Source organism: Cuculus canorus, chromosome 13 (genome assembly GCF_017976375.1).
Source record: "Cuculus canorus isolate bCucCan1 chromosome 13, bCucCan1.pri, whole genome shotgun sequence".
NCBI classification, from domain to species: Eukaryota; Metazoa; Chordata; class Aves; order Cuculiformes; family Cuculidae; genus Cuculus; species Cuculus canorus.
In genome coordinates, this window is record NC_071413.1 from 20,661,273 (window position 1) to 20,687,497 (window position 26,225).

Sequence of the window (26,225 nt, forward strand, 5' to 3'; positions counted from 1 at the left end):
TTTAATAGCATTTTAGTTCATACTACAGGAATGAGGTACAGTGCAGAAAACAACCGCTACCTAGAAAACCAAAAGCTGAAAGGCCGTTTTCATTCCTTTCCCTGGACGTATTCAAGGTTTTCCAGATTTCTTGTCAGAGCAAGCGGTTGGAGTTGAGGGGCATAAAGGATGCCTTGGAATGGCTGAGAACAAGCAGCTCATTGCACCCAGTTGGCAGGGAGCAGCCTGCTCCCTCTGGTTTTAGCTGGCATTACCGGAGACCCTGTCCCAGTGATTTTCCTTCTACTAACCCTTTATTCCTGAGCATTGTTAAAATGCCAAGAAGTCTCAACCTCAATGAGCTTCTTTCCAGTTAAAGGGATGTTCCAGGCACATAGCCTGACTTTTCTCAGCCCTGTCCCCTCAACTGGTCTGAGCAGCGCGGTTGAGTGAGGACTCCCCACTCGCTGAACGCTTCCGTGATTTCAGCCTCAAGCCCAGCATGACTTGGCAACACTACAAAGTGGAAGAAACCCTACCTGCACACAGGGACGCTCGTTTACGTCCACAAGATACACAGTGTGTATCACCAAGACATACTTTTAAAGTACAGCAGCACCAGCTATATCTAAGAACTATAAACATTTTATTTTTACAGTATATAAAAATATAGGAACAAAATACTATACAGAAACATATAAAGTTAAGCAGAGATCATCTCAATCTCGTTTTTAAGAGGTAAAGCAACAGGATCATACTGTGCAAGCCGGAACCTTCAGAAGATAAAATGGTCCTGGCAGTTTAAGAGGGGCCATGCTCAATCTGAACTGGATGGATGCTGCTTACCGTGGCTGGAGGGAACTAGTCTTGCAGCTTCCATTATCCTTGTAAGTTTGGTTTTGTTAAACACAAAATGAAACCTAACTCCCATTTCGTAATCTGACATTCTCACCCCCCTCGGTGCTGAGCGCCCACAGTACTTGGCCACACACATCCCCTGACCCGCGATCCCATGCGGTGAGCTCAGACTGATGTAAGCCAGCAAGGCCCAGCGCAGCTGCACACCAAGACAACTGGGAGGCCTCTGTGACCGGCTGGTGAGCTGGCAGCTATGATTTAAGGAAGGCAGAAGGTCAGTGAAAGTGAGCTGATGAAATCCCTCGGTTTCCACCAATTCCTCAAAGGGGGAAAAAGGCTGAAAAAAAGCAGGCAGCATTCTTTTCCGAGTGTTTCCATACGTGACTGTCTTTGAGGAAGGACACCATGGGCTGCAGCAGCCAGCAGCGCAAGAAGCACCTCCTCTTCACCTGTACTTCTCTAGTTTCATTTCCCACAATCAAACTACACAAGTTTGCCTGCAGGTGAAGCAGAGAAGAGAGAAGGGGAAGGAAAAAGGGGCAGAGAATTAAGGAATTACAGTGCAGAGTATATGCTCATGGAAAAAAAAACAAAAAATAAAAAGGTTCTCTGTAGGTTTTCCAAGCCTGTTCTCTCCACAGCCACAAAACAGGATCTGTCCTTCAGCAGGGAATAACAGCCAGCTGACCCTAGACCTTTAAAGGAACATGGTAGTACCTTCTCTAAAGCAATGAACTTGCTTTTATTCTGAGTATCGACCCTACCAGCAAGATGCCAATATTGCCACCTTTCCATCACCCAGTAATCACAGCAGCACTCCATGACAAAGTTCAGTGGGAGCCTCAGGTCTTCAAGTTCCTCTTGTTTTTGTTGATTTGTAGAAGAGATTTGCAAGTCCCCGTGCTGTATTCACACTGGAAAAAAGTGCAGCGACGCACGCTGGAGACAGTCCGAGAATTATTGTTGTGCTGAGGCACCTTGCAAAGTTTGACTGAAGAAAGTTGAACAGGGAAGAAATAAGAGCAGACCTAAAAAGGAAGATGAAGGAAGGGAATTGCTCCAGGCACCAGTGTGTCCATTTCTCGCCTACTGCCAGGATGGTGCTGCAGCGGTTCCCATCTCCTGTAAGGAGCACGTGCAGGACAGCAGCCTGGGGCTGTGGTTGCGTAGGGTTGGTCAGCAGCACGTTCGGAAAGCTGCTCTGTGGCAGGTGCAGGGACCATTCTCACTGCCACTTGTAGAGCTTCACCATCTTCTCAGTCAGAGTAGCCAGGAGGTGGGTTTGGTTCACTTCCAAGGGGCAGATATCCAGCACTGGCAGGTCCGCCTGCAGCTTCTGCAGCAAGGAGCCACTGCCGGCATCCCAGAGCTGTGGGACAGACAAGGTCAAAGGCTGCAGGATTCTCCCCTCTCATCCAAAATAGAGCTTCCTCTCTAGAGAAAAGGCTGTCCTCAAGTCACTTATAGGAGGACCCTTTCCCTACTTTCTCACCCTGCCTGGATGGTCTCCAACACTCACTGCATGATGTCACCCTGACTGCCCTCTCCTGTCCCTGACTATGAGCTCTTGTGCAGCCTGTTCATCCTCTGCATCGGAGCCCCTTTTCCATACAAAGGGCAACCCTCCTCCTTGTCTTGCCTGTCATTCTTAAAAAGCCCACGTCCATCTCTCACAGCACTGACCACAACAGCTATCCCGGCAAGTCCCTGTTACACCAGTTAGTGCCCAGTTGTGCCAACATGCCCAGCTACATTCCTCTGGTGGACAACAGGGGCGCTGCCTGTGTCCCCCTCTGTGGATGCAGGCCATGGGCCTTGGCTAACGCCGGGAGAGCCACGCTATCGCACTGTTACAGTGGCTACAGCAAGCGCAGCAGAGGAACCTGCACAGGGTAACATGCCTGACAATTCCCACCAAAACACACTGATGCTGTGACACCGATAAGGCTTCTCTCTTAAGAACTGCAATAAAACCCTCCCCCACACTGAAAGGAACGAGAGATACCAGGGCAGAATTAGACGCCTCATCTCCAGCACACACAAAGACGCTGCCATCCTCCTCTGGGCTCTGAAAAATGGCATTCTTGGTGAGCAGCTTGCAGGTGGGCCCAGCACTGAACGTCTGAACTGGATTAGAAGAACACACCACATCTTCAGAGGCCTCTGTCAGTGGGCTGCAAGTCAGTTCCATCATTACGCAACGCACACATGGGTTATTTTTACCTGTGTGACAGAAATAAAAAGGTGATATAATTAAAGACTAGTTTTGGCTGTAGGAATACAAGCAACATCACCCTGCAGCTGCCTCCTTTTGCCCTCTCCCAGTTCTTATCTATGTGCCCATCGCTCTGGCTAGGGCAGCGACTCCACACCTGCTGTGCCCTGAGCACCAGCGCTGCTGTTGGACTCGAAGAGCAGGTCAGAGCGTCAACGGAAAGCACATTGCAGAGCACACGGTTACATACTCGGCCTGTACGTCGCGAGGCAGTGCCGTGTGCTGATCTCTGTTTGAATATCGATGCATCCTCCAGGTTCCAGTGGCAGGTGATGAGGCCGGTAGGAGTTGCCAGATTTCTGTTCCCAAAAGCAGGCTCCTTCCAAGCTCCCAGCTAATATTCCACCATAAGGCAGTGATGCTGAGGCCATCCGGGGCAGGTAGGACAACGACACCATGGGGCACCTGGAAGTGCGACCAGCAAGGCTCAGTGCTGCCAGCAGCAGCCACGCTGGCATTCTGCCGCACCACTTTAGAGCTACAGCCTCTTCAACCACACTGCAAAGAAGGGGCCTAACCAGGCTGCAACATGGCCCTGTGAGCAAGGAACCCCAATGGGTTTGTCAAGAATAAATGGAATTCAACTTAACTATAAAGCCTTATGTTTTAAAAGGGCATTAGACAACACCTATCAGATGTGTGTAAATCAGCATTTAATTCCCTGAGTAGCAAAGATACCCGTGTCTCACGCCTCTCTGTAATTTGTCCTTCCCAAATTAAATACTAAACCCATCTCCAAACCAAATCCAGTTCTCCTGCTAAGGCTGCACCGATGGTCCCATTTCTGACCACTGTGTGCCTTAAAAAGACGCAGGTACTGAGTGCTAAGTTATATCCAAACAATGTAACCTTCGGACATCTGCGATGGATTTGAATTTCTGAACAAGAGATTCGCATAAAGCATCTTAAGCCGTTACAATTGCTGTGTGAGTAATGGAAGAAGTAATGTATATTAGTGAAGCTGAGAGGAGTGAAAATCCTAACACTGTACCTGGACTTCTGAGGGACTAGTTCTTGGACATGAGAGTTCGTGTCTCTCAGATCATAGATCATGATGGAGCCATTGACCAATCCAGCATAGACATAATTTGTATCATCGAGGCACCAGCAGCAGCTCCAGACAGGACGGCCAGTGTTATATGTCTGCACCACAGTATTTGTTGCCAAGCTGCAGAAGAAAAGTGAAGTGTTGGCCCATTGCACAAGCATCTACTGATGAGAAAACAGCATAATTAAGGTAAGCAAATCTAGCTTTCTGAAGTCTTTAGACAGAAGCATCTCTCTTTAGACTGAATTCTGAATTAACTCCTCCTTTTCTCTGGGCATAAACCTAGAAAATCTAGACAGAATAATCACTTAGATATTGTCAAATGATTTATAATTCTTCCAGGCCAGTGCTTCTTTTTCCAAATTGATCTTTGGAGACTGCGAAAGGAAATCTCGGAGCAGGGTCTCAGCTGCCTTACCGGAAAGAGAAAGCTAAGTTATTTTTCTGGAAACAATTAGGAGAAGCGACTCTAGTGTAATCCCATAATGCCGCATATTCCCAAGATCACAGGGTTCATCTCTTCAAATGACGTCCCTCATTAAATATTTCCCTCTTTTTACAAGAGAGGAACACTGCAGTTTTGGGCCCCTCACTACAAGAAGGACACCGAGGTGCTGGAGTGCATCCAGAGAAGGACAACGAAGGGGCTGGAGGACAAGCCTTAGGAGAGGTGGCTGAGGGAGCTGGGGCTGTTTAACCTGGAGAAAAGGAAGCCAAGGGGAGACCTTATCATCATCTACAAATGCCTGAAAGGAGGTTGTAGCCAGGCACCTGCCGGTCTCTGCTCTCAAGTAACAAGTGGTAGGACAAGAGGAAATGGCCTCAAGTTGTACCAGGAGAAATTTAGATCAGACATCAGGAAAAAAAATCCTTCACCAAAACAGTTATCGGGCACTGGCAGAGGCTGCCCAGGGCAGTGGAGTCACCATCCCTGGAGGCATTTGAAAGACCAGTAGATAAGGGGCTCAGGGACATGATTTACTAGTGGACAGGTACAATTGGACTCAATGTTTTCAAAGGTCTTTTCCAACCAAACAATTCTATGATTCTAACAGTGCTTACACCTCAAAAGAATCCAATTTAAGCAAGAGTGAGACAGTGAGTGGGGTAAGGACAGTTAAAAGGACATTTATGGTGTTTCTTTAGAAACCAGATTCGTGGAAGGAAGAAGAGAGACACACAGAGGGATGCAACCCAGAATAGCAGGCAAAGCTGGCATCAGACTAGAATGTATTTGCAACAGGCAGCATTGTCAGAGGCTCAGCACATCGAGAACAGTATGAAACAGAAAAGAGCACTTAAAGCAACTCTGGATATCTTTCACAACACAGGACCCTCCCTGGGGAAGGCGATCATGCTCAGAGCTCCAGAGAAGCAAGTAATTGCTCGCAGGTAAGTAAAAGGGTAACAACTAAAGACAAACCTGGCTACGGAACACTAATGGAGTTTGATATCAGAACAGTGATGGGTTAAAACAGACAGGGAAAAAACCCAGTCATACTGCTATTTAAACACCTGCAAGCTGAACAGGAGACTTAAGGACATCTTGGATAATACCTTTTAGCAGGATGACTATGGAGTCAGTAACTAGAGAAAAAAGATGCCCAGAGAAGGCCTTTTCTTTCAGAGGGAGACTGAAAGTATGAGGATGCTGCTGAAGCCAGCACTTAACTCCAAGACACTCTGGGGACAAGCACAAAAGCTAGAGGATCACAAAAGTCCCAGTGCAGGCAGCCAGGCTGATATGGGAGTCAAGTGTCTGAGGAGATACCGCGAGCAGAAGCCACTTTCCACATTAAGCCATGAAAAGAATATCAACTCCATTGGTTAGAAGTCTGACACACTGACTTCAGCATCAGCCAGACAGTTTTGTTTACTTTTAACTAGCAAATACTTGAGTGCAGTAATAAGAAAGCAGCATCCTTTACATCTTTGTTGCAGGATTAGCTTCTCTTCACTACTTTGCTGCTGGGAAAGGATTGGAATCAGGCAGTCACCTAACAGACACACCCTAGCCTTACACTGATGTGCACGAGTATGTTAATATAACTCAATAAGAATCTATCTGCCACGAAAGTTCTGAAGGAGGTTAAACTCAAGATTGAAGAGCAAGTAAGAAAACACTCATAGGCTGTGAATTCTAGCAGGACCGCACATTTTTTGCTCAGACTCTGCATAATTAATCTCCAAGCTGCTGCCTTAAGGCTCTGCTAGCTCTAGAAAGCCTGTGTTCTTCTAGCACGTGCTCAACAGCGCTGTCCGTATATTTCATATCCCAAATGAATTCCATGCTCTGCAAAAAGGTTAAAATTGGAGAAGTCAACATCAGTGCAGGGAAGAACGTGCAGAATCCAAACACCCCTTGTTTCTGTTTTATGCCATAGGGGTTCCCACGCTTCACATTTCTGTGCAGCAGCAGAAAACCAAGTGGACAGTAAATTCCACATCTTTACATTATGCTCCATTTGTCCTCAACACAAACTGGTGCTCAACCAATCCCTGCCAGATTATTTGTTTTCCACCAAGTTCTCCACAGGAGAAGTATCACAGACAGGTAGATCCGTAGCACCTCCACCTAAGAGGTGCGAAAGCGTGAACAAGTCTTTCCCTGTTAGTCCCTACATGCAGGAAGACTATGCAGTCCTGGTCTCGTCTTCGCAGCATCTTTTGGAAAGCAGAACAGCAAGTGCCGCAAGACATTGAGAGTGAGACTAAACAAAACCCAAACCAGACCCATGCACAGAGCAGAACTCCACTAGGCCAGGTTGCTCCCCCACCACAGGGCTCACCTGGTCAGTTTGAGAGTGTTGTCCAGAGCGGCAGAGAGCAGCAAGCCATCTGCTCGCCTGCCGAAAGCCAGTCCCCGGATCTGTTTGCTGTGGATGGCGATGTACTGACTGCTCTTCATGTTGGCCACGCTCATCATCTTCACACCACAACCTGTCACAGAAGGATAAAGCAGGTTATCAAAGTGGCATACGTGTGGAACTAGCAATCCTGTGCCAGAACTACACCGTCTGTACTGAAGTCTGTGAGGGGATCAACGTGTAAGAATTATTTGCTGTTCTGAATAACTGCCACAAACCGTTCTTCAGTTAAAATGGCAACAGGGCTAAATCCTAGGGGATCCCAGCCAGCAAAAGCAAAGTCTGTACTTGTTACAAGAGTCTGCTGCTCTTTAGCCAGTTTCTTCAAAGGCAGTCTTGCCTAGATAAAAACACACACAATAGGATTACATGGCTATTTAAGAGAACAAGCATCTCTGCAAAGAATGCTTACAGGTGAACTTAACCTGTGTGCTATGAGTCACCACAAAGCCTCCATTCAGAGATACATTCCCTGAGTCCAAAAGCCAGAAAAATACGGTCAGCTGAATGCAGAAAACAATTTGGTCATGCCTAGATGAGGCATATTAACCTCCAAACCATTGATCAAACAAAGAGAATTTCATCGTTCAGAAAGCACTGAAGTACTTCACAAATAAACTCTCTCAGACTCCTAATGCTACATCCATTTCACTGGATCCAACGCAAGTTGGCGCCGGATCAGATGTCAGGTCACTTGCCCCTTGCCATAACAGCAAGACAGAAACATGGCTGCCCATGACTTCTTGGCTTCCTGTCTCCTCACTGGGAAACACTGCTCCCATCACTTATAGCAAAAGGGTTTTTTTAATTTTTGTTTCTGTTGGTTTTATTTTTTAAAGCTTCCATCAGGTCAACTGCCTGTGGATCGACCCACCCACAACGTGGGGAGCAGTGTTTCTCGCTCAAGCACTGGAAGCTTCTCTGCAAGACTCGCACACTACCCACTTGTTCTTTCAGAAGACTCAGCTTTTTGCAAAGGGTCAGCTTCACAGCACAGCATCAGAGACACCTTTTACCTTCCTGTGGATGTGGTGCTTTGGCAGAGGAGCCAGAGACCCTCTGACGCAGATTCTGCCTCAGGGAGTGATGGGGTAAACAAGCAACCTTGCTAGGCAGAAGTTACCAGTGCAGAGCAACTACAGGAAGTATTCCCAGTTTACAAGGCACACACAAAGATCAAGCAAGAGACATGAGAAGCAGGGAGTAAGTAGAAAACATTTAGCTTTCACCTATGAACCCCGAAATCTTGACTTGCTTAATTACCAGGAATAAAAGTAGACTGTGGAGAAGGCTGTGATACCACAAGACAACTCAGTGCGTCACAGTATGCCATGACTCTGCAGTTCCCAGCCTGAGACACCACAAAAACCTTCTCCAAGTGGTACTTGCGCTGGCTTTGGCTGGAGGGGAGGCTGCCTGGGAGGCAGGTGCAGGAGCTGCCAGGTTGCTGAGAAGCACTCACGTTGTGCTGGGCCACCAGAGCCTTCAGCTCCTGCAAAGAAAAACACCCAAAGAGCTTTAATGCGTCACTGGTGAAGTAACCTGCTGTGCTATCTGTTCCAGATACTCCAACTGTACTTGTTCTTAGATAATGAGGGAGAATACGGTCCGGTTTCCAAGTTGTTCCTGCAATGCTGGATCTCCAAGTCGACTGACTATGACTATGAGCAACAACAGCATTCAAAACACTACGCAAGTTCTGGCAGAACATAGTCTGTCATTGTATGTATTAGATCCCGTGACAGGGTCTTGGGCAACACATTAAAGCCAGTAACAATTACCAGATCAATGCTGTTTAGAAGAGAATGAACTGCCAAGTACTGCATGTAGCTAAACCACAAGAGAAAGTCAATTAGAATCATTTTCCAGAACACCTCATAAAAAAATAAAAGCCCAGGTTTCAACATAAAAGGCGTTGCAGGAAACCAGTCAGTCTATTTAATGACGATGACCCTGTTCTTGTAAACCCCGGGCATCAAATTCCAGGAATGATGCAACACTCAAGAGCTCCAACACTCTTTTCCACCACCTCCTCCTCCCTCCTCCTCAGCTGCAACTGATGAACGCTCAAGGATGCTCGAAGACATGGCCAAGGACAGCTTCCATCCTTCCATTCTATTCCTAGAATTCCTCTTTCCACACAGATCATCAGGGCTGAGGCAAACACGCAAATATTGCGTATTGCGAATCAACTAAAAACGGTCCCCAAAAAAATATTTTGATCAACTTGTTGTAATCCAAGGGCAAACCCAGACATAGAGAACCCCAGGGATATTAGAGGGAGCGAATGTATTAAGAAAACTAACACTTACTCTCAGTTGTCTGAGAATATAGATTATGCTTCAAATACCATGTAATTTTTAAACAATTAAGGGCTTCAAGAGTGATATTATGAATATATTAGTGATTGCAAACTAGCTTCAATATTGAATCAGCCACTCGCCACTTAACTCGGGTCTAAGCAAAGGCAGCAGTTCTCAAAGAGGCAAGATCAAAGATCATGCTCTACATTAACAGTTAGCATCAAGACCTATAACTTCTGGCAGTTGCTCAAGAGGAGAGCAATTCTGATATTATACAGAGGTCTGATCTGTTTTGCATCAAGGACATTGTAAATTCCCCAAAAGAATAAAAGTTGAAGCCAAAGACTCAAGATGATCCTGTTAGAGCAAAAATACAAAACAAGCTGGGCAAGAAGAGGAGGCGTGAGGGGCGCTAGGATGCCTACAATGGAAGCTACAGCTTCCGGCTTAGAGTAGGCAGTCAGTGATAACTTAGAAGAAAGTGATATTCATAAAAAATTTAATAAACTCATTGTTTCTGAAAGGCAGGGGGATATCATCACAGCTGAGAATCAGAAGAGATTAAAATTATTTGTAGCTCTGGGGAGTTAAAAAATTTTCCTTGTCACCCTCACTCAACATTCAACTTTTACAAGGTATTAAAAAGGAAACCAGGCAATTAAAGCCACGAGGACAATAAGTACAATGCTTACAAATGTAACCACAATGGACAAACCCAGCAGAATCAGAAAATCTTACTGGAGACCCATTACCGAGGTGATTAAAAGCATTGTGCCACAGAACAAATTGCACCAACTGTGCTCAAAAAAACTCTTCCGGCAGCGCAGAGTTTTCCTGACACCTGGGGTTGACCAAGGGCCTTGAGGGCACACACTGTGACCGCTTCCTAGATTTCAGCTTGAACAAAGTCCCACATTGGGGAACGAAGCAGACATACAGCAGAAGTCTTCCTAAGGAGCACGGACAAGAGCACAATGAATAGGAAAGGAAGAAATTCTTCAGCTCCTAGAAACTCAGAACCATTTAGAGTATTAGGTTACAGTCGCTGTGAAGCTTTCCAGACCAAGGCAGTTACCAGCTGGCTGTCACTCCGGCGCTGCTCCCACAGACCTCTTACAGAAGTCATGCCTGCTGCCTTGTGCTACACACCCGCAGCCTCACATTTAATAGAGACAAACACATGAAGCTACAACCCCGAGCTGCAGTTCCGCACTCCAGGCATTCCACCTTCCTTTGGTTCAGGTTCAAACTCAAAGGGACACGCAACATTTTTAATTGGCTTCGCTATTAATAACAGCCAAATGAAACGCCAGCTTTTACTTACTCCATACAGACCTTCCCCAGACATCAACACAAAGATCACAAAGATGAAAGGTTTTTATGAAATAAAAATAAATAAAGCCTAAATTTTCCTTAAAGGTGTTATATTCACAAACTTTTATTGATATTTTGCCATCCAAGTTTTTCTAGATGCTCCAAAAATCCTGTTTAAAACAGCTTTTCCAGTAAATCGAGCACAAGGGTCACAATTGCACTTCCTTCTCCATAGCAGTGTGCAATCTGTCATTTCCTTGCCCATCCTCCCTTTACTGCCCCACATACAAGCAGAACGAGCTTTCCTCTCACACAAACGGACCTCCTACCCAAGCTGGCCAGGGGTATCAGTGCCAGAAGCCAGAGATGGTTTGCTCATCATTAGCTCCCTTGCACTGACATTGTTGGCAGATTCAGGAAGAGCGCTGCAGTAGCTCCCATCTGATTCAAGTTCTTCATTCTCACAAAGGAAAAAGCTTGAGGCAGAAGTAACGCTCCAGCAGCATGGCTTCCAAAACGCAAGCCTGAACCTGCCAGGCAGTGCAGCCAGCGCTCAGCACAGCAAATGCTGCAGAAAGACAACACTGCTGAGAGCTCTCTTCTAGAGCTTTAGTTAGCTGCCTGCCCCCTCTCCCCTCGACTGCCTTTCCTCATGTGTTTTCATAGAGCTGAAGACCTAAACATTCCTTTTCTAGACTCAATCATCTTAAATACTTCAATGACAAAGTACAATGGACAAGAGCCAGGGAAATAAGGCATGCAGACCTAAAAAAAGGTCAGAACTAGTGATGTGACTGCTGATGAGGCACAGCTCCCAAGTGCATTAGCAACAAAACAGGGCTCACACAATGACTCTAGGGGAAAACAAGTGGCATTTGCTTTCCAGAAGACCTCAGTCATTGAGGTTTGCATGCAACTTCATAACAACTGCAATAAATCTATGCAACTGAACTCTGCCATACAAACGTCCCTCTGAGCACAGGCATTTCACACATTTCTTCTGTAATCCCACAGCATTTTGTTTTCTATGTTCACTTAAAGCTTTTCATACCAATTAAACAGCTTTTCTTGGGCCATCAGTAACAATCCTTGCTGACAGGACCAGGGCAACAAACTCAAGATGCAACAAGGCAAATTCAGATTAAATATTAGGGAAAAATATTCTCATTGAGGATGGTCAAACAACAGGATGTCCAGGGAGGATGTGCAATCTGCTTGCGTACACTCACAACCTGGCATGACCCAACCCCACACTGAAGTTACCCGACTTGAGGCCCTTCCAACCTAACCAATTCTCTGCAAGAGGCTGCTTTACTACGTGGCCTCACGGAAGATAAGGAGCTTGTCAGGCACACGCTCAAAGTATAATCAAACAACTTAGAGACCTATTGCAGAATTCTTGCTGATTTTCTCCTCCCTAGCAAATTGTTTTACTTTCAGTTCATTCATAGTCTAAACAAGCAACTGAAAATTGCTTCTGGCATTCACATTAAACGTTACAGGACAATGATGAATGCAGTATAAATACTGAAACAGAGCTTAAAGAACACTGGGTACTTTATCTTTATAACCTGAAACTTCAGTTCAGTTAGACTGGATACTCTACCATTTAACACCAAAAGAATTGCAGGAAGACATTACGGACACACGGTTTTATATTATTCACATTTTTCTCAAGCCAAAGTTTAAAATGGACCAATTTTCTTATTAGTGCTGATGAGCACACAGCTTCCTGCAGGAATTTAGGCAAGCAATTTATAAAGCCTTATCTTACGTCACACAGGAGGACTTTAGCAAAGCAGATGTTTCTTAGTGTACAGACGTAAATAGCCAGGGCTATAAAAAACATCCAGAAGCAGAGAAAAGATCAAAATTCAGTGAGTTACTAGAGTAAGAAATTAGATATCATCTACCTCATACAACAAAAAACAGTGAAACGGGCTACGGGAAACACTGGTGGAACATGCCGGATAATTCAGTTGGAAGCACCAGTAAACCCGACAATTTATAGGAATCCTGCAAACATCACTGTGATGGGTTACAAAACATCATGTTATTGCGTGAGCCAGAAAGGAAGCAGTCATTTAGCAACCAGTCATTGGCTTTCGGTAATTGGTATTGTAAAGGCACCGAGGTTCAGCCCAGGCACAACCCAGGTCTCACTGTACCAGAAGGTGCTGAAGCAGAACACTGACTGACCTTCACAAAAAAAAAATTAGGGGCTTTTTGTTTTCTTTTGGTTTTGCAAACAGCCGTACCTGCTCCTCAAAGGTTCTCGACTAACTAGCAATAGGACCCATTACAGTTTACTATAGAGATTTTCAAGGGTATTTTGATGCAGTCAAGAGAAAGATGAGGAGAATAAGTTTGGTTCTGTATTACCAGGCCTTGCTGGACACTAAAAAACCTGAAGAGGAATCTGCAACAGCAGTCAAAACAACTCTACCGCTAAGCTGCACTTGCAACTTCAATTAAGTCTTAGAAGCACATGTAGTGTATGTGAATATGTCAGTCTGCGATGTTTAAAATATTCCCGATGAGTCGTCAATTGGGTTTATTACATCTTCCTGCTTATTAAAATCAGAAGCCTGACTTCTTTAAGAGAAGAGGTTGTAGAGAACAACAGATAGGTTGTAGAAAAAGGGAATCCTCTGTGCATTAGCTGTGTGAGACTCACCTGAACTTGCTTGCGGAGTTTGCTGCATTCATCTGTCAAAACCTGCAACTGGAGGCGGTTCTGTGCAGATTCCAGCTCGGCCTGTCTCCGCAACATTTGTTCCTTTTCTAAAGAGCTGGAGGAACAAGAGAAGAGAAAGGCTTAAGATTTTATATTACACAGAAGGCTTCTCTGGACTGTCTGCTCCTATCCCAACACAGGGCTTATTCAGGTTAATTCAGAAGTAATAGAAAATCCTACACTGCACTCCTCCAGGACATTCGCCTCAAGACGTTCTCGGTTATGCAACTGTACCAAATGACTCGCTCAAGCATCGTTCCTTAGAAACAACAGCCTTTCTCCTCACTCTCTCCAAATGTGCCAATTTTGTAGTAGACAGTGAAAGAGAGATCACTTTTTTTCCTACAAAAACAGTTTAGTAAATTCTATGCCATCAACATCCATGTAATACACTGTGTCAGTAATGCAGCAAGTCATAACACCGCAAGATACGCAAGATTGTTTCTACTACTACTGACTAACTTTGTGTTTCAGGAAAATATAGCTGTTATCAGAAGTAGATAAAGGTTAATTCTCTGTATGGCCCAAACAGAAGCCATACTTGCTACCTCACCTTGAGTCTAAAAGCGAATACACAATTTAGCAGCAGTAGTTTGGATAAAATACTTGAATTCCTCTTTCCTATATGCTTTGTATACGAAGGAATAGTTGAAAAGCCAGAAGAAACACTGGTATTCTTTAAAAATCATCTGTACATTTGGTCTATAATGTTAACACTGCCTTCTGCACCACAAAAGCTGCAATATTCCAGTTATTTCAGTAGTTCATGTGCAGGGAGATGTAGCTTACCTAAGTACCTTCTAAATATAAAGGCCTAGCCTTGAACGTTTACAAAGCACAGAATCCTGATGTTGCCCTGTAGCATCTTCACAGGATTATATTGCAGCATAAGAAACAGGTGAAATGCCTTATTTAATCACTGCAAACATTCCTTAAACAAGTACCCAGAGCCCAAAGGCTGGCTTTTTTGAACGTGAATAACAAAACCCATGATCTTATACCTTATCCAAGGCTACGCGCAAACAGTATCGATGTGTGCATCATTGTTTGTGTTTGCCCTCAGCTCGTGGCTGTGTGCCACAAAGCAGCCACTGCCAACACTTTCACTGGACTGACAGGCAGTCTTTGCTGCCCGCCTCCCAACAAAAACAGGAGGCAGAGGAGGCGTAGGGCAAGCAGGGAAGGGCCGCAGCGAGTTTGAGACATAAGCAGCAATTAGACAACTACCTCGCCACGGGAGAGGATTTAAACACCCAAATACCTTCGGTGCTCTTGAAAAAAAATCTTATTTATAATTTGCTTTGCAGTGTCAATCCAGTAAAAGAAGTGAGACCTTCTAAAGGTATTGTTCAAACACCATCAGGAAGACAGAAGGGAGATTTTTCCCTTCATGACAGTTACTCCTCAACCATTTCTGATTAATAATTACTAGGACAGTGGAGTTCCAACTGCGTTGAAACTTCTTTCTTTAGTGCAGTATAGTTAGAGACAAGTGAAGACGACCCCAATTAAATTCTGTTCACTACAAGATTCAGCGGAACTTGGATATCTGCAGCCTTTCAATTTCAGAGCAGTACCTGTGAGAGAATCTTGCTGAAAAGAAATTAGTCCTCATTTTCATCCCCACTTTCTTTTTCAATAAAAAGTCTACATTTAATTTGGAGGAGGAACTAGAGTCATGGTAATGCTTGCTGACCTTTTATAAGTAAAGCTACATGAAGAATTTGACAAAGCAAGATGGAAAGTGATTCATACGAGAGATTACTCTGTTTAATGCATGCAGAAAAGATGGCAGAAAAGGTCAGCTATTCACCCTCCTTGCATTTCTAACTATGCCTCACTTTTTTCACCTAATGATGAATTAGCAATATACAGATTTTTGGCAACAATTCTGCACATTCTCCCATGATGACATTTCAGGACACAGCACAAGAAAGCTTTTGTTATTTCAGTGCTGCAAAGCGCAAACTCAAGGGTTCTGTTCTAAAAGAAAACTCCCTTTCCAGGTAAGACACGTGCAATCTAGCACGGCCTTTGTTTAAGACAGCCATACTCATGGTAACCCCCACAAAGGAACACACAAATTGCTTTAGACAGTGCAGGAAATAAAAACATGAGGTAGAAGCCAGACTGCAGCCACTGAAGATGCCACACAGAAGAAATCACATCTTGCCGTGGAGACTCCATACCTCTTCATGCGCTCCTGTTCACTGGTATCCAGCGCTTTCAAAGTACGAGCATAAAGGACCACAATGTCAGAGCGTTTCGCTTTCTTGTTGCACTGAAATGAAAGACAAGTTTGGTTCACCTACAAGAATTTAGCCATCCAAACTATGCACCCCTATGAGTTGCTAGGCATCATTTTGAACAGTCCTTATAGCTTTGCAGGGCAGAAGTTTCTACTTGAAAACACATCCACAAAAGCAAATACAGCATGTTTGCGAGAGACTCCCTCATATAGACACCAGACCTCTAACTGTGGCTGTAACAGTTTAAGCCGTAGATCCTATTGCATTTTCAATAATGCACCTTTGCTTCCCACTATATTTGTGCTGCTAAAGCACCAGCGATGCAGCATGGTCAGGGAAGTCCCAGGGACAAAACAAACCAAGACCAAACCAAACCCAAAATAAATCAGCTAAAGCAAGGGAGGAAATGATCTAAGCGCAATCTCTAATTTGAAAACATCAAGACTGGCTGCTTGGTCAACAGACAAACATTTGGGAACTCCTGAGAAGACTCCCAACTCTGTTATATGTAAAATAGTCCTCTAATCAAATCCTATAGGCTCAAATCCATAGCAGCATTCCAGCGTCAGTATGAAACACTGACATCCTATTGATTTCAGTGATACACAGGGAGCCAGATATTTCAATAGATTTGTGGATCTAGCTGTGACCATTTAGTACTTCAGATTCACCTTAAAAAGAAGGGATAACACCTCCTCGAGTTGCGACTTGGGAGAAAATCACAGCATCTGCAAGCTTACTGCATATCTGTAAACACACTTTGTTGATCAGAAAAGAGGCAGAGAAAGATCAAGTAAACTCCTCTGAACATTAAATTACTGTTGGGAAATGGTTAAGTGAAAAAGGACATGAGAATGTTGAAAAATGGATCGAGGAATGGTTAAGTGAACAAGGACATGATTTAACAGAAAAGCTTTGTGAGACACGTATTGTGTAAGTGGAAACCTTGTTAAACTTTGAGTGAAGATATGGACTGGAAGAACAAGAAGGCATACAAGGAGGAATCTCTAAGAAGAAACTTCTGAAGGACAAGTGAGTCTTTCCCAAGGGAACAGGATGGAGCACCGAGCCCAGCTGCAACTGTAATATAACTGCAAGTAGATAAACGGAACTCGAAGTAGCAACATAGTATTAATGAATTAACAAAGGACAATGAATCAATAGAGAACAAATAGTTTTAAGTAACTAATCATGTATAAGGTGTAACAAATTATAAAGCACAAAGCATCTTTTGAATGTTAGGGTATATAATCCGGGCTGATTTTGAATAAAGGCGAAGCTTGCTTTATCACTCACACTGAGTTGTCCGCTTGCTTCCCTCGCCGTCGACAAATTACTAAGTGTGCTTAACATGCAAGCTTCTCTATTACTTATCAGCACGAAGAGATCAGAGGCAATGGCTTCACATCAGACAACTCTCCTCCCCTCATAAAGAACCATCTTGCAGAGCTATAAGTAGCTAAGACAGCTTTCCCGGCAGGCAGCAGTTGTCACTGGCAGGGGTCAGGAGTGCTGCTGTTTCACAGTAACTTGCATTCAAGCCACTTACTAAACAGAGCACCACGTACAGTAACCCCGTGCTATTCAATTAGAGAATGCCTGGTCGCAAAGGACAGCGACTGAACATGGAGGGAAGGTGGGTAGAGCTGCAAGGTTCTCTCCAGAGCAAGAAGTTCTCCGAGGAATTTTTTAGTAGCTATGTCACTGGAAGAGAACAGGGAGCAAGCACCCCTCAGGAGTTGCCAGGGTTCAGGAAGAAAGCAGTCACAAAATTCCAAAGTGCAAAGATGCCAGGAAAGTCTCAGAGAATTTTGTCTGGGCCTGCAGTAGATGAAGAAAAGCTTACACAGAATTGACAGGGATAAGAAAAATAAGGTTTGGGCCTTTGCTATGGCAACAGTGATTCTGGTTTAATCACAGTGCACATACACAGCAAGTTTCTGGTTGACAGGAGGGAAATCTGCACAAAGTCAAGCAAGAGCATGGAAGCTTTTAAAATGACAAAGCCAAAGACATCCTGGGCTTCCAGCCACCAATTCTGAAAGTGGTAGAACTGAATCCTATTTACAAAGTACTCATTGACTTATTTTTTGACAATATTCCCTTCTGAAGAACAGGAATAAGGAACAGAAGAATGTCACATAAGCATGGACCTAATTGGGAAGAGATCAATACTACCCATGGAAACAAAACCGAAAAGATCACTTTAAGAAGCAGACCTACCACTTGCAAATGTACGTGGAAGGATGCAACTTGTTCCTCAGTTCACTCTCTGCAAGCTACCAAAACAACCCGATCTGCTTTAAGGCTGTAAAAGCAGATGTGGTTCAAAACAGAAGATTAACCGACTGAAAACAGTTCTCAAACAGAATTCCTGTGCAATAACATATTCTTTATGCTCAGTTAATTGCTTCCAGGAATCCATCTGCCATTCCGACACACCAAGACCACAGTGCAGTGTTACAGGTTTAGCACTTGAACTCTCAAGCTTCTGAGTCTGCTACTCACAAATGCTCTACTTCAGGGAGAAAATCCAAGTCAGAATCCTCCCGTTAAAGCAGCACTAGCTGTTCCTGGCCTGATCACATCAAGTAATGGTGATTTTTGTTATTTCTAACAGCAGACAAAGGTGGATTCTTCATGCAGTGAGCAGTTTTAACAAAGTGATCAGGCCTGCAGCAGAATTAATGTAATAGCAAGTCCTTTCCAGAGCACATAAACGTCCATTTTACCTGGGGGCACTTCCCTGCTTGTCCCTTGAGCCACCTTTCGATGCAGGTGTAACCAAAGAGGTGACCACACCGCAGTGCTGAGAGACGGTGGTCTCCAGCATTGGTCCACTGCTCAAAACAGATTGCACAGGTATCCCCTTCCTCCTCATCCTGCAGTGCAACAGGGGCTGATGGGTCTGGTTTCTTTAGTGGAGTTCTCTAGGATTAAAAATAAAAAGCCAGACAATATTTTTGGACAAATGCAGTACTGACCATATCTACTGTCTCCAACAGCATTTAAGGTCATCTTACCTGCTTTTGCTGGACTTCAGCCTCTTCGCCTTCTTGAATTCCATGTTCTGCAGAACCTTGAGACAAAGCCTGAGGTGGCTCCACTTGGACCTGACTGGAAACTAAAGAAAGCACTGACTAAATTAACTGATATATAACAGCGGGAAGGAGTAGGGGAAGGAGTGTTCCTTGGCTTGATCTGAAAGCATCAGGGCATAAGGTAAGCAGTGTGACAATGGCACAGGTCACATACAAAGCTTCAGATCAGTGCCCTGGATGCAGCAGGTCAGGCAGTCTCTGTGTCAGTCATCACCAATGGCAGTGCTGAAAAACTTCATGCTTTCTTTTATAGAAAGAGGCAGAATTTCAGCGTATTTGGTAAAAAAAAAAAAAAAAAAAAAAAGGAGGTTTTAAAGACTGCAATTGTTATCAGGACTTTCTCACCTGCTGGAAACAAATCTCTCTGCATAGATGTCTACAGCTAGGCAGACTGAAGGGCAGAACCCTGCATCATTATGCTTGGAGACAGACACCAATATGAAGCAGCTGCTTTGCCAAGGGATCCAAGCATACATATTTCATGTGCCAAAAAGCATTTACCGTATGCTATCTGCCCATTCACCTTGAATGAAGCAGTTTTCCATGTGATAGTTATCAGAACTATGAGTTCTGCTGGGCCATATGTTTTTTCAGTAGGCCTCTGTTAGCCCTTCTGTTGAAGTATGGGCACATAAACACTACATTTGTGTTACCAGCATATGAAAAAAGGAGCAGAAATCGCTGTCTCCCACCTATCTCCTGACAAAACATAAGAGTTCTTAGTCACATTCAGTACTTGAGGCAGGTATCGTTAGTTCAGTAGAGAGGTACTAGCTAATCCTGGTTCATGTAATAAAGTTTTCAGCCTCTGTGGTTCCAGGCTGAATGGGAACCAGTGGCTTTTATAAGCAAGAGAGACAAAGGAATTCCAGGAAACCCAAAAGACAGCGTATGTTCACACAACATTAGAGAGCACCTAAGGGCTTGAGTTCCTGACTGGTTCAGAGCTAACAGAATGAATCTGTCCAAAACACACCCCATGGATCTACCCTCAAAAAAAGGTGTCAAGGTGAGCGGGCCAATCAAAAACAAAACTAAGGGCAGAGTAACACATAAGGATATCCATAGAATCACAGCATCATTTAGGCCAGAAAAGACCTTTAAGATTGAGTCCAACCTAATACTGCCGAGTCCACCACTAAACCATGTCCCAAAGCACCACAGCCACACGGCTTTTGAAAGCTTCTAGGGATGGTGACTCCAACACTGCCCTGGGCAGCCCGTACCAGTGCCTGAGAACGCTTTCAGTGAAGGGATTTTTCCTAGTATCCAATCCAAACCTCCCTGGCACAACTTGAGGCCATTTCCCCTCATCCTGTTGTTTGTTACTAAGGAGAAAAGACCAACACCCATCTCACTACAACCTCCTTTCAGGCTGTTGTAGAGATCCAGGAGGTCTCCCCTGGGCTTCCTCTTCTCCAGGCTGAACAGTCCCAGGTCCCTCAGCCGCTCCCCAGAGCCCCTGTGCTGCAGACGCTTCCCCAGCTCTGTTCCCTTCTCTGGACACGCTCCAGCCCCTCAATGACCTTATTATAGTGAGGGCCCAGAACTGAACCCAGGATTTGAGGTGCGGCCTCACCAGTGCAGAGCACAGGCGGACGATCCCGTCCCTACTCCTGCTGGCCACCCCATGGCCGATCTAAGCCATGATGTTATTGGTCTTCTTGGCCACCTGGGCCACTGCTGGCTCATGTTCAGATGCTGTCGACCACCACCCCCGGTCCTTTTCGCCAGGCAGCTTTCCAGCCCCTCTTCCCAAGCCCGGAGCACTGCACGGGGTTGGGACCCAAATGCAGGACCCAGCACTGAGTCTTGCTGGAACCCCATCCTGTTGGCCTCAGCCCATGGATCCAGCCCGTCCAGGTCCCTCTGCAGAGCCTTCCTTAGAGACTGAAGTAAAAAAAGTAATCTTGTTTTCAAGTTCTTTGTGCCTCAATAACCTTTACTAGTACATTAACCATTCCCCACTCTTACATAAACTGCACATTCATCACAAGCAACGTCACTGAAGTGCGTAGCAGCCTGTGAACATGTGTCTGGGTAAAGGATTGCGAGCCAGAAAGAGCCAATGAAAGAAAAAGGCAAACAGAAGCCTGCTGTCCTGAGGATCTCTATCTCCTCAGCTAAGCATTACAAGGAATTACAGGAATAAAAAGAAAGCTCTAAATTGAAGCAGACTGAAATCCGAAATAATTAAAAAGTACTGAATCAGATCCTTCTCTGAAAACCAAAAGCACTGCTGTTCTCCAGAGATGTGACTTGATGTATTCAGTCATATTCTTTGATAATACATATCAAAGGAAGCGTTCAAAATACTTATCTCTAAACCTGAAGTTATTCTGAACATTTCCAGCATTACTTATAAGCAGCAGCCTGCAAATAGCAAAGACTGTATTTACCACTACAGTAACAATCACCTATTGCTGCTTCAGCTCTTAGGAAATGCTTTCCAGAAAGCCTTGTGGCAGCAACCCGCTCCTGTCAGCTGCGTGCATCATTATCTCTTAACACCATCTGTTGGGAAGCACAAAAGAGTTTTTTCCCCACTGAGTTTTGTAACAGCGAAATGAATTTCTGCAATAAGTCTCCACACAGCTCAAGCATAGCACAAACCTCCTGAGCCAGCTGCTGCAGGTGCTTCCTGGGCCGGTGGGGACAGCGGTGCTGCAGCCTCCGCCGCTCCCTCCTCCTCCCCAGAAGTGCTGCTGTCAGAGTCGCTCACTTCTATTATTTCATCTGAGCTGTGTTCCCGGTCGCCCCTCGCAACATGCGAGGGCTCCAGATGTGGAACTTGTCCTGTAGTTGGCTCTTGGGTCCTGCTGAGTTGAAAGTAACTGTCCAAGGCTGCCCTGCATCCAAAAAAGAAAGAAATAAAAGGCACAGTTATTTCAGCTAAAGACTCTGCGTGTTTCTCCACACTTGTTTGCGGTACAATTCCTGGGCTCTGACTGCAGCAGGAAGATATTGGTTATCAAGAAAGCCCTTCCCTGGTAGAGGGGCAATTCCATACAATTGCCTGCTTTATGAACAATCGGCAGTATCGTACAGCAACCACACATTTTGCTCAGCTCAAAGAAAACCTCCTTCTCATCACAACAACAATATGGTCTTTTGAGGTGAGGTGGTGGCCAAACTGGGAGAAAAGCAAAGACAATGTAAGTATTGTTCACTAATAGTCTAAACAACTCCTAATGGATTCGTCCAACCCAAATTCAGACCTGGTTCCCACAGCACTGGCCACAGTCAGTGCACAAGGCTTGTAGCAGAGTTCCATTCCATTGACTACTTTCTGCCTAGTCTTTCTACTTTCTCTCTTGTTTTCTGCTGGAACTTCATTCCTGGATAGAAAATCCTCCCTGCATCAGTTCAGCTATCATCTCAATTATCCTCCAGATTCCAAAGAGATGTTTTTCGGGTTGCCTTCTAGCCCCGAGAACTACAGTGACCTTCCCACGCAAACCAAGGGCAAACAGCACAGCTATGTTTAATTATCTGGGAAGAACAGAGTTCTGTCTCACTGAATTTAAAGGCAATGCTCCAGTTAATTATTTCACCCTTGACATTTACAAAAGCTACAAAGACGAGACAAAACCAAACAAAGCAGAAAGGGGGATTTCTTTCTGGCTAGAGAGCATCCCTGCTCATCAGTCTTTACCATCACAAATGGCATTAAACACAGAATAACTTTTTCTTTGACCCCACACCCCAAGAAAAATATTAATTTGCAAGGTTGTGAAAGTTTCTGCAGCAATTGTCACCAGAAAAACTTAACCAGGCAGTCCCAAAATTAAAGGTGAAATGCAAAACAGAGCACAAGCTCCACTGAGCTAAATGCTGGCTGGAGCTGCCGAGACTCAGCATTGCTGCAGGAAGCACTGACAGGAACCGGGCACAGCAGAGGGAACGGCGTGAGCAGAAGCTCTGCAAGCAAGGTGGAAAGCATAGAAGGGCTCAGAAGTCAACACCACTGCCAACATAAGAAACAGGGGGATTCACTTAAGAGGAAATATTCTGCCAGAAAAGATCAGAGCAAGGTGCCATTACTGAGCCTGAAAGCCATGTCAGCTGCCCCGAATTTGGCCATGACCACACACATGGACTGAGCTGGACTCTAAAAGCCAGGAAGCAAGGCGGTTTTAAACTGATGCCAAGCTTGGTAAGAGTGCAGCTCAGACCCAATTTTGTTCGTTTTACCTGGCACTGACAGTCCTCTGGGAGCGACTAATTCTCTGTTGCCTGCGAGCTCTCCTCAGCGGGGGACGCTGCGTGACCTGTGGCACAAGCAATGGCCGATACGGATTGAATGCCCCTGGTAGCCTTTGCAGCCCACCTAGCGCCGAGGCAGGATCTGATGGCCCGTCAGGCTCAGCAGCTGCTTCCCTTGTTGTGCCAGCATTTGGTAGGACAACAGCATCATCATCAGGAAGAACTGCAACGCTGCCTCCTCCTTCACCGAGCGCTGGAGCACCAGAAGATAGCGCCGCAGGACCAGAGGGTTCTGTGGGAAGCATCCTGAAGCTCTCTGCAGAGTAACCAAGCACTGGTTGAAGATCAACTTCCATCTCTTCTTGAGCCATTTCTGCAAAGAGTTGAAGAAAACTAGTATTTAATCACAAGTCTGTGCCCTACTTCAAGCCCGACTGTGGTGAGAATCAGTTGCAGCAGTCAGTGACTGCAAAAGCCTTTATAATTCAGACTTAAGAGAAGATTTGTCCTTTTGCTGCAGAGCTAAACTGTCTCAACTTGATACAGGTATGCGAGTCAGCATAGCAGCCAGCACCCTCCCAGCGTCCTTGACCCAGAGTCTTTGGCTCAACAACACCAAAGGTACATTGCAAAACCGATTTGGATAAATAGGGGAAGCCAGGGATTTCTTACTGGCATCATTAACTTGCCAGTAAATTCATGGGGATCTTGGAGAACAGAGTTTGGAAATAGATTCTTCAAGGTGAGCAGAACTGTACAAAAGCCCCCAAACACAGCCAGAAACAAGCTCTACAGTGCAGCCCTTTGTCTGTTGCACTGCACTCAGGGAATGGCGTTGTTTTCAACTTTCTTCAAATAAAACTCCATTACGGTAACAGATCACTATGACCCTTACCCACAGGTGACCCAACAGGCCTTTCAGATGCTTTATATTGATCAACACCACACAAACCCAGAGAACAAACCACAGCAGAACCCACAACTGAGACATTGCCTACAGAACCAGTTCAGCCCAAGATGAGAGAATTGTGAAATTTGCAGTAAAACCTCACATACATCGTTTCAGAATAGCTGCCCTGCTAGTGTCCTAAGGATAACGATTTCAGGTTACCTCCTAAATAGGAGCATTACCTTAGGTTTGGAAGAAAAGCATTGCTCAGGTGGCAGCCACCTATTTAGAGCACTGTAGTCACCTTGTTCTACAGGCAGTCTTTGTTCTTACACCACAAAAAAAGTTGAAGATTATTTCATTACTGAATAAATAAGCGTGCCCTAAAATATCATCCCTCTTTCACAGAGGGGAGTGTGGATTAAATTCCGCAAGCTGCTGAAAAACATTCACATTCTTAAGCAATCCTAAACCTGGAAGGCCTTGGGAATTGTAGACCTTTAGTGGTACTTAAGGACCCAAAGCACACACCAAAACTTATTAGGCTCGGTGCGGTGCAAACAGAGCAAAGGCTGCTTTTACAACAAAGAATAACTAGGATATATATACAGGAATTACTAGAGGGGGATGTACCAATGCTGACATGTTTTTATAGAACTTTTAAGTAGTTTTAATTTATGGATTATTTATAAAATCTTATCCTAACTAACAATATTCAGCCTAAGTTAGCCCAAAAATAGATGTTAAATGCCACCTCCTCCCAGAACAGTCATACAGTCAGAATATAATAATATTCAGTGATCAAGCACTGCTTCTCTAGTGATAAACTCGCATTCATGATAAAATTGCCACCTGTAAGGACAACAGACCCTTTACTTTCCCAATAAATTAACTCAGAGTTAAAAAGAGTCATCACGATGTGTTAACTAAACGTACAGATGTCTTAATTAAAAAAAAAGAGAGGCATTAATACTGGCGTTTTCACCATTAAACCTTGGAGTCTTTCTGAAAGGGGCAAAGGCATCTCCCCCTGATGGCCAGGGGCATCCCAAAGCAGGGGGCCTTCCCCTGACAGCCAGCTGCTTGCCCAGCAGTCCCTAGAGGACCTTACAGATGGAAGGTCTCTGTCAATGAGCTCCTTGCCCCAGAATGAATGCTGTCACAGCAGGGAGCTTGAGGAGCAGCGCTGACAGGAGCCACTGTGGTACCAACCAGAGCCAAAGGCTGAGGCAACAGCCTCCCCTTGTGGAGAGCCTCTTGCCACTGCTCTGCCAGACCTGAGCCTGGCTCTACATCTCCAAGCGTTGTTACACCACACCTGTTGCAAGAGAAAGTGAACCCAAAACGCAACCACCACCCAAAATTAAGCATGGGTTTATTTGGGGCTTTTTACAGGACTCGCTTGTTTTAACAACGATCCAGTCACATGAATGGGGCGGGAAGGGGCAGATGTCCCATCAGATAGCACTTGGGCTGCCACCCCTGGGCTCCCCGCCACCCCTAGTCTGCCACACTCAGCCTCCCTGTCTCCCCTGGGTGGCCACCCTCAGCTTCCCCACCACCCTTTGGCCCTCAGGCCACCATCCCTGGGTTCCCCACGAGCCCTAGGCTGCCACATTGGGCCTCCCTGACTCCCCTCGACCATCACCCTCAGCCTTCTTGCCACTCCTTGGCCCCTAGGCCGCCATCCCCTGCTACTCCTAATCGCCAGCCCTGGGCTTCCCACCACCCTTAGGCGACCGCCCTCGGCTTCCCCACTACCCTCTGGCCCCCAGGCCGCCACGGGCAGGTTCCCCACCAGCCCTAGGCTGCCACCTTCAGCCCCCTGCCGCCACTGGGCCATCACCCTCGGCCTCCCTACCACCTCTTGGCCCCCAGGCTGTAACCCCCAGCCGCCCCGCTGCCCCCTGGGGCTGCCACCCCCGGCCTCCCAGCGGCCCCTTGGCTCCCAGGCCGCCAGCCCTGGGCTGCCCCACCAGCCCTAGGCGGCCACCTTTGGCCTCCCCATCACCCCTGGGCTCTCCGGCATCCCTTGGGCCCTAGGCCATCACCCCTGGGCTCCCCATCGCCTATCGCCCCCCGCCCCCCCTAGGCTGCCACCCTCAGACTCCCCGTCACCCCTGGGCCGCCACCCTTGGGCTCCCCTTCACCCCTGGGCTGTCACCCTTGGACTCCCTACCACCTCTTGGCCCCCAGGCTGCCACCTCCAGACTCCCCACCGGCCCCGGGGCGGCCGCTGCGCACTCACCGCCCGCTCGAGCTCCGCGCCGCCCCGCCCCCACAGCCCATTGGCTGCGCGCGCCCAGCGCTCGCTTCTATTGGACAGCGAGGGGGGCGTCCCCGCGATCTCATTGGCCAGCGGCCCGTCCGTCAGCGCGGGGCGGGGGCGTAGCCTGCTC

At 45.9% G+C, this 26,225-nt stretch overlaps 1 protein-coding gene across 3 annotated transcripts; it reads right to left on the reverse strand.

Moving 5' to 3' along the window:
* RFWD3 (ring finger and WD repeat domain 3) lies at positions 1-26,129 on the reverse strand. 3 transcript variants are annotated; one of them, XM_054078996.1, is made up of 13 exons: positions 26,075-26,129; positions 22,926-23,310; positions 21,345-21,580; positions 18,654-18,754; positions 18,363-18,560; positions 15,571-15,662; positions 13,322-13,436; positions 8,291-8,519; positions 6,950-7,100; positions 4,104-4,280; positions 3,303-3,517; positions 2,843-3,060; positions 1-2,206 (listed from the first exon to the last, which is right to left on the reverse strand). In XM_054078996.1, exons 2-13 carry the CDS (start codon positions 23,306-23,308, stop codon positions 2,063-2,065), a joined length of 2,259 nt encoding a protein of 752 aa, XP_053934971.1. In that variant the 5' UTR covers positions 23,309-23,310; positions 26,075-26,129; the 3' UTR covers positions 1-2,062. The 3 variants fall into 3 exon arrangements, with proteins under 3 accessions (XP_053934971.1, XP_053934969.1, XP_053934970.1); XM_054078994.1 differs by lacking the exon at positions 26,075-26,129 and adding an exon at positions 26,009-26,070; XM_054078995.1 differs by lacking the exon at positions 26,075-26,129 and adding an exon at positions 26,006-26,053.
* Positions 26,130-26,225: the final 96 nt, after the last annotated feature.